The sequence below is a fragment of the Euprymna scolopes genome, chromosome 4, assembly GCF_053919585.1.
Source record: "Euprymna scolopes isolate OS-2025 chromosome 4, ASM5391958v1, whole genome shotgun sequence".
NCBI classification, from domain to species: domain Eukaryota; kingdom Metazoa; phylum Mollusca; class Cephalopoda; order Sepiida; family Sepiolidae; genus Euprymna; species Euprymna scolopes.
In genome coordinates, this window is record NC_136485.1 from 141,137,142 (window position 1) to 141,146,385 (window position 9,244).

At 37.1% G+C, this 9,244-nt stretch overlaps 1 protein-coding gene across 1 annotated transcript; it reads right to left on the bottom strand.

Annotated features, from left to right (window-relative positions):
• Positions 1 to 631: 631 nt before the first annotated feature.
• On the bottom strand, positions 632 to 1,186 carry LOC145272196 (uncharacterized). Its single transcript, XM_080127026.1, has one exon. The coding sequence runs from the start codon at positions 1,184 to 1,186 to the stop codon at positions 632 to 634; it is 555 nt and encodes a 184-aa protein (XP_079983152.1).
• Between the last annotated feature and the right edge of the window lie 8,058 nt (positions 1,187 to 9,244).

Genomic DNA, 9,244 nt, shown 5'->3' on the forward strand with positions numbered 1-9,244 from the left:
GGGCTTTCCGAAGACTCGATGATTCCATCCTCGATCATCTGTTGAAATTCCTGCTTGGCATATTTATATTTCTCAGGTAACAGACGTCGAGGGTTTGAGTAAACTGGAGGTCCGGTTGTTTTAATGTGGTGTTGTGTGGTGTGTATAATTTTGTCGGCAATGTTGAAAGGTTTGGTTATGTCCGGGTATTGATCCAAAACATTGACGTATTCCTTGGTGTGGTGGGTTGCTGCGCAGATTCCTGTTGGGCCGAACTCTGTTAGCGTTCCCTTCACTTTAATGTCTGTCATGTCGTCCGTGAGTGTTTGGTTGTGCATGTGGACAGACAGACCGTAGTGTGAAAGGAAGTCAGCCCCTATGATGGCCATCCTGACGTTGGCTTGTACAAATTTCCAGACAAAATTACGACGAAGTCCTAGGTGTAAGGTAAGTTCTTTAGTGTCGTATGTCTGGATTTGTGAGCCGTTTGCTGCTTGTAACCTAAACGTCGATGGAGCTGGTCTTTGTCCGGGTCATGGTGGGATAACGCTTATCTCAGCACCGGTATCCACTAGGAAGGAATAACCATTGTTGCGGTCCTTAATGTAAAACAAGCGACCTCTTTGTCTCCCTCCAGCCGCAGTCGTCGCTATTACTGGCTGGGATTGGCGTTTCTCTGTAGCCTGTAATTACAGGGGTTGTTGCACTTTCTGGCGTTGTTGCCAAATTTGTAGTGGTAAAAGCAAATACCACCCAGGGGTTGGCTGTAAGGGGACCTCTCTCTACTACGACTCCCACGGCGTCTGCTTCGGGATTGTGGACGACCACTTGGCTCCCGGCTTTGAGTTTGGAAAGTCTTTAGCATGGCTTTCAATTCGGCCATCTCAGCTTTTAACTGCTGCAGCTCGCTGTGTTGGTTGCTAGGAGTGGCGAGTGCATTGACTGTTCGTGGGCTGCTGGTAGATTCTAGTATTCGGTCAGCCGAGCTTGCTAACATGTTGATGGGGGTGGTGTCTACCATTGGAGCCAGGATTTGCGTCGCACTTGAGGGAAGTTTGTCCAGCCACAATCGTCGCAGTATATTCTCGGACATCGTATTTCGTCCGAGCTGTGACTTCATGTGTCGCAGTAGTTGTGACGGTGTCCTGTCGTCAAGGCTGATGTTGTTGAATAGGTCCCGTTGCATGGCTTCTTCGGAGCGACCCATTCTTTGGATTATTGCGTCTTTCAGAGCATCATAGGGGTTGAATGACGGGACGTCGTCCAATAGGTCGGTGACTTCGTCTACCACCTCTGGGGGAACGGCTTCCACCACGCTGGCGAATTTGTACAACAAAAACTCTGTCGCTGTATGTGGATTAGCATTCACTCAACATATCTTCAAGCTCCCACAGCCAAATGATGATATTCCATATTCCATCCTTTTTCCTGGCATTGGATCAGTAGATCAACATAGCGCTTAGATTTTATTTCTTCTGCAGTTGCAAAATTTTCCTCCCAGGGTACAGTCAAATCCAACATAATCCTTTACATTATTTTGATAAAATAGGGTTGTTTAATGCGGGGACTGCCCCGATTATTGCAAGCATGTAAACGTGAATGATTCGCGATGCTGTAAATTTTCTTGGAGCTGGCTTGACCCATTTCAGAGAAATGTCATTTTAGATGCAGATCCAAATTATCTTCATGTCATATGGCATTATTCTAGTCAGTTTATTGCGCATGATTTATGCAATTCTTTTATTGTTGGCGATAAAGTTATTCATGTTAATACCATTCTTAACTCTTTGTGTCCTGGTGCTAATTACCATAATTGCTGGCTTCAACAGAAAGTTATTGATAGATTCCTTAAAATCTTGTGTAAGGGTTGAATGTCTATTTTTTATTTTATTTTTTATTTTTTGAATACTACATTCATTTTTGGTATTTGGACTATAATTATGTGCTTGAAATAACCTAAAGCAATTGTCGCTTAGTAGCGTTCTTTTTGGTTCACGTTAATTTTCGATTTATTCATGATCGTGAGTTCGGAAGCAGGTACTTGTCACAACTTCACAAATTGTGAGAATATTTGAAAAGGAATTGATGGTTATATATATATATATATATATATATATATATATATATATATATATATATATATATATATGCATATATATATATATATGCATATATATATATATATATATATATATATATATATATATATATATATATATCGGCAAATTTATAATCTATATAATATTTCTCTTTGTTTGTTTATCCGTTCCACTTTTTCTTGGAAACTACATGGTGATCTGGTTTAAATTTTATATGGGCATTTGTAATTATAAGAAGAAGCGAACTAAGTAATATGCTATCAATTTGATGCACAGTTAGGAATTAATAGTTATTAGTATTTAAGTTCCACTTTTCCCGAAAACTACTGGGCAGATCTAACTGAAGTTTTGCATAGACCTTTATTATGATCAGGTGCAACGAACCAAGTACCATGGTATCCGTTTGATGCATAGTTGGGACTTAATATCGATTAGTTGCCACAATACCACATTTACTCTAGAAGTTTGGAATAAAGCACTCTCATTTCTCTTTCTAAAAATCGTTGCAGTGGGGGGGATGATTGTTCTGTTGGCCACACTGTTTAAAGTCCCAGACCAAAATCAAAAGTTTAACTTCAAACCATGCGGCTAATTAAATAAATACGGTGGGAGAGAAAGAATTAAAATCTATTTGTGCCTATATAAATTAACACATCTAGAAGTTCGCTGTACTGTTTTCAATGATCCAGTTAAGCAGAACCTTTCTGGCGTTGTGTATTTACTCTCAGTTTGTTTTGCTATTTATATTTGTTAGCAGATTTTCAGAAAATGCCCGCGCGATACATGATCTCGTTCGGCAGCGTTTTAACGCCACAAAACACCAATTTCTGTCTAACTGAATGGCATTTATATACCTGAAATTTCGTAATAACAAAAACAAATATTACACGTAATATTTCGAATTGTTTAAAGAAATACTATTAAATTTAAAGAACTATTGTTATATTGCAAAATTATAAAATACACGTTTTTTTCCACTCTACACATACGTTTAAATAAGTTTTCAAACTGTTTTTTCTATGGGCACAGACGTTTTTCGTATGCGACAAATGAGGAGATAAAAGAAATTGTGACGAGAGCCACTGACATGCTCACACAAGAGGACTTCTATGAGGTCTTCCAGAAGTTATTGGAGCGGTATAACAATGATACTTCGAATAGGAATAGAGTTTCATGCTTGAACTATAAATAAAAATTGATAGTACATACATTAAACTCTAGTCTTCTTTGAAGTAATCTCCTCCGGCTGCAATCATTGTTGCATCGCTCCAATAATTTCTGGAAGGTTTCATGGAAGTCTTCTTCTGTAAGTATGTCAATGGCCCTCGCCACAGCCTCTTTCATCTCCTCAATTGTCTCATAATGATAGCCTACAAGGTTTTCCTTGAGCTTAACGAATAACCAAAAATCACACGGAGCAATTCTGGATTATATGAAGGGTGATGAACTGTCTTGATCTTGGTCAAATAGTCTGTGACAAGGAGGAGTTGTGGACTGGTACATTCGCGCCAATCTTTCGCATCTTCAGTTCCTTGCGCATAATTGTGTGTACAGTTCCCACACTGACATCAAACCATGCACTTATTGTCTCTATAGACACACGACGGTCCTTATCCATGACATTTTTTACTTGGCCAATCAACTTTAGTGTTCTAACTTCCTTACTCCTTCCACATCTCTCATCATTCCTTACAGACTTCCTGCCTTTCTCGAATCTCTTATACCATCCAAAAAACTGATGCTCGATTCATGTAAAATCTTGAAAAGCAGTCTGAAGCATTCCATACGTTTCTGTGGCATTTTTTTCAAGTTTTAAACAGAATTTCATTGCATATCGTTCTTCTAAAGTGTCGTCATGTCCAGATTGCATTTTTGTTAAAATTCACCAGCCGATACAATCATGCTTTAGTAGGGTGTATTCCAATTTCAATTCCTGCTGCAGCTGGTAATTTGAAATTGAAATCATAAAAGTTGGTCAGTCATCTCATAAGATGTATAGCAATAACGTACAGAAGTTTCACGAAGCTATGACAATTTTAAATATCTGTACAAAAATAAATCTGGAAACCTATATAAGACACAACGTATATATATATATATATATATATATATATATATATATATATATATATATATAGTAATTTATAAAATATATATGGCGATTAAGCTACACTGAATATTCGGCGTTTCATCTACTACCTACGTATTGAGCACTTTTGAAGTAAATACTTAAAGTTTACGCATAAATCTATACTTTCGTATATTAATTTTATGTGAGTAAATGAAGTAGTTATATATATATATATATATATATATATATATATATATATATATATATATATATATATATATATATATATATATATCCCGGGGTCAAAACCTGCTTGTTTTATGAGATATATAGTTACACGAGAATTTAATTACTCAGTACTTATGCACTTATTGTTTCGAATGGAATAATAACGTTATTATTTAGAAAGACATTCTTAACGTGGTGTTTTGTTACTATTATGTATTTTCACTTAACAATTTAATTTCAAAAGCATATCGTAAAATTTTAATTTGACTTGAAATGCTATAAAAATAGCGCGCTCAATGCCTCTGTTCGGTTTCAAGAGACAATGGATACCCCTTGTAAGGATAGCTGTGCATGTAATTGTGAGGCAAAGCTTGAACAAACCTAAACCACACCTCTCCTGAATCAGTATTACTTGAGTCCAGTGGCAAGGAGAGGTTATTGACGACTGGAAACAATACCAAGATCAGTGGAGAACACATGCAGCACATGAAATTCCCAAGTGATCACCCATTTATTATTGACCGTGCTCAACGTTGCTTAACTTCAGTGATATAACGCGAACCGGTGTTTCAACGTGGATTATACTGTATTATATAAAAATAGCGCGGTACAATAAGTGTAGAAGAACCAAATAAAGGTCAGAAAGAAGGAACAGGATCACGTTAAAAGACGTAGGTGACGTCACGGCCGTAAGGAGAAGTCACGCGTGACGGGAGAATACGTAATAATGATCTCTTCTTAAGACCTGAAACAGGGGATGAACTTATTTCCTCTTTCCCATTCTTTGTCTCCTTTGCGACTGAGTCGACAACGTGTGGGTCCCGAATGTCAACGCGTGTGTAAACGTGTACTACCTAACAACATTATTAGGACAAGGTGTATTGTTAGTAGTATGAGCCAACGTATAGCCATTCCAAGACCTTATTTTGGCCTTCAAATTCTGTTATTTATAATACTTAATCAGAGTTTACTTATATGGTGAAGTATCCTTATGTCAGGTTGTCTTGACAAATCTTTGTACAGAGAGACCGAAGACATTGGAGGGCGGTGTCTAGTTGACACTCAAGCTCTTGCCAGTAGACATTCAACTGCGCGTATGTCAAAGAAAATGAAAGAAGAGAGAACAGGCGAAATCTGGAAACAAACCAACAATGAAACGATTGTCTTATACTTTATACGATTGTAACATATTATTTTAATGAAATTTTATCACATGAGAAGGTGTTATTAAAAAACTTATAACTATAGTGTCATTTGGAAAACTGGTAGCTTTCTAAATATATTTGGAGGCGAAAATAAGCCGCGCGAATTGTTTACGGTTCATATGAGTTGTTTGGCGTTCTGTGTTTCATCTTTATTTTCAAGATACGACATCGTGCTATGAGATATGAATTTCTGATGATACTGTCTTCCGGATCCAAATCGCACCAAACATTGAATTCATTGTTTTTCTTTGACTTTCTCTTTGAAAAACTCAATCATGTTCTGTAAAGTCTAAAACAAAAAACAGTTAACAACCAAGCGTTATGAATATTTGAAGATATAAAGAACTTGAAGCGTAAAAACTTTACGAAAATGATGGGATTCGGCGTTAAATGACCCGAAAAGGGTTGAGACGCCGTAACTTGAAGCGGAAAACTTTTTCTTTTTTTTTTTTTTTTTTTGCAAAATAACCGGATTTGGCGTTAAATAACCGGAAAAGGGTTGATATGCCATAAAACAAAACCAAAGAACCAAGATATTAAGCTTTTTGGCAAGAAGTCAAGTACATAAACTGAAAGGGTAAAAAAAAAAAATCTATCAGAAATCAAAATCAACTTGAAAATAACTATTTTGTTTTACATTGAACTGATGCATCTATGTTGCATACCACCATGATGATGATGTGGCGATTTGTTAACTTATCAATTGGAAGTGCTTACTCCTTTGCCCGGACAACTCACAACTGCAAGGTTCAGCATTTGCATGTACACTTTCGCACCTGATACGGCTTTGCTTGTCAGATGCAGAGGAGGAGATAACCAGAGGACGACGGATCCTGATGCGGACCTTTCCTGGATTTTCGCTAACGCTAGCAGGTTACCACTGCGAAGAAGGGCTGGACTTTGATGATGATGATGATGATGATGATGATGATGATGATCTCGTCTATAACATAACGCTGATAGGAAACTTTTGCAGCGACTATCAATTTTAATTAATCACCACGGCGAGGAAGGGTTGAACTTTAGGGGAATTATTGATGATGATGATTTAAAAAAAAATTTTTTTATTACATTTTCACCCCAAACAAGGCACATTGCCACTTTGGTGAAAGGGGTAACTATCAGGGGCAACAGCTACTCGGGTACTATGTAGGGAGTTGAGCAGCAAGATGTCGGTTCACGGTACACTTGAACTTCTGCATGTCAGTACAGTTGGGGAAGCAGGGTACCTGGAATGGAATTCCAAAGTCTAACAGTTCTGGGGAAGAAGCTACTGGTGTAGAAAGATCTTTTACATCTAGGGATCTCTACTGTGTGAGGGTGGGATTTAGCTGCCTGTCGGGTTTGTCGAGGGTGTTTATATCGTGGGGGTACAAGTGCTTGCAGTTCGTCAGAGCATTCATCATTAAAATACTTGTAGAACGGGTAGAGGGATTATGATGATGATGATGATGATGATGATGATGATGATGATGATGATGATGATGATGATGATGATGATGATGATGATGTGAAATATTTGCAGTTGCTATTAATTTTACTTAATGATCATGGAAAAATAATTGCACTTTATTCCTTTATTGCATCTTTTTTTGTTGTCATGACAGAGGAAAAAGAGAGGCGACCACAGTTTATGTAAACTACTCATTTTAAGACGGATTTTATACGTCCTTTCCGGCCCTTTTCGGTCCACTTCAAATCGTTTTCTCTTTGTACAAAATCTCTTTTCTCGATAACATCTCGAAACAGACAATTCCAATTTCGACTTCCACTGATCACAGGCTTGCCAAACTCGGAAAGAGCACCTACGGGACAGAGTTAGACACCAGGGTCGTTTTTTAACGTGGAGAAAAGGTACAAAAATAAAAATTGTCTCAGTCGTGAAGGATTTCTCCTCCACCGAAAGAGAACAAGAAATTGTAGTCTATATTATAAATCTCACCTGTCTGTTCAAATGTATGTATGTATGTATGTATGTATGTATGTATGTATGTATGTATGCATGTATGTATGTATGTATATCTGCCTAAAATTTTCGACAGAGGCGGCAGATTTTCACGAAGTCGGTATCGTTTTGAAGCACGACCCTTCGAACGACAAATATTGAAGAATTGGATAAAAACATTAATTCCTTCACTCTCAACTGGGCACTTTTCTACAGGGTGTGGTCACTTTTTTCGTCGATATTTTCGAAAGTTATCCCTCTTTTCGATTGACTTGCCTTAATTTAAACCTTCGTCACTTTCGATTTGGCGATGGACGCAACGGCAAAGACGTCGCGTTTTTTTTTTGTTTTTTACACGTTCTTTTCCTCCTTTCCGGTACGGGTTCGAGCCTGCCTGCCTGCCTACTATCATTTTTTTTTTTTTTTGCTTAACACACACCTCCATACTCTCCCGCCCTCTCTCGGGCAGTCCGTCGATTTTGACGATGACGTGGAGGTCGGTTAATATCCGTGTTGAAGGTGCAATGTGAGTCCGATCGGAGCTCTGAAACCCCGGCCGCAGATGTGACACCTGATGGCAGGAAATCCGGGTAGTGGCGCCCGTAGTCGTGCTATTTTTGCTTCCCAAGCAGCAATGCTTTGATCTCTAATGGCATCGGCTGCGCCTGAAACTTCTCCAAACTATCCGATCTTCAGCTTTTCTTCTCCAGTTGTTGAGTTGGTTTGTGTTTTTCAAATGTCTCTTGAACATGTCTTTATAGCGCAGTTTCGATAGGCCTAGAGGTCGTGTACTTCCTTTGAGCTCACCAAAGGAAACTGCTTTTGGTAGTCTGTTGTCTGATATGCGCGTGACGTGTCCTGCCCGTCTCAGTTGGTTTGTTACGATTATTTCTTCAGCACTGGGCATTTTAGCCTTTTCTAGTGCTTCAAAATTCGATACATGGTCTTTCCAATAGATATCCATTAGATGATGGAGGTGCCTTTGTTGTATCAAGTTTAATCTCTTGAAGTGGCTTCTGTAGAGAGTCCAGGTTTCTGAGCTGTACAGCTAAGCACCTCCAAACTAGTTCTTAACAAAAGACATTCTAATCAAAGCAAAAGAAGGGCGTTATATTAAGTCTATTTCAAAAGCTAATTTGCGTTTCTTTAATTTTATTATTGAAGTTTAGTGTATAAGAGAAAAGAACAGCATATCAACTACTGTATTTATTTTGAAGCGTTTAGCTTAAAAAATGGCTATCAATTTTTATCTATTAGTTTTGTGTAATTTTGCAACCGGTGAGAGGGCAAATTAATCCAATCTAATTAATTTCTTGTTTGATTTTTGCGGATTTTTTCAATCTTTATTGTGAAAATATCTATTTGTTTTTTTTATGTATTTTTCAGGTTTTGTATAATATTTTTTCGTGTTATTTTTCAAATTCTATTTGTTTTTTTTTTTGTATTTTTCAGGTTTGTTAAAATATTTGTTCGGGTTATTTTTCAAATTCTATTTGTTTTTTTATATATTTTTCAGGTTTGTTAAAATATTTTTTCGGGTTATTTTTCCAATTCTATTTGTTTTTTAATGTATTTTTCAGGTTTGTTAAAATATTTTTTCGTGTTATTTTTCAAATTCTATTTGTTTCATTATATATTTTTCAGGTTTGTTAAAATATTTTTTCGGGTTATTTTTCAAATTCTATTTGTTTTTTAATGTATTTTTCAGGTTTGTTAA

Coding starts and splice junctions, on each gene's coding strand:
- LOC145272196 (XM_080127026.1), bottom strand. CDS start 1,186: ATGGGTCGCTCCGAAGAAGCCATGCAACGGGACCTATTCAACAACATC.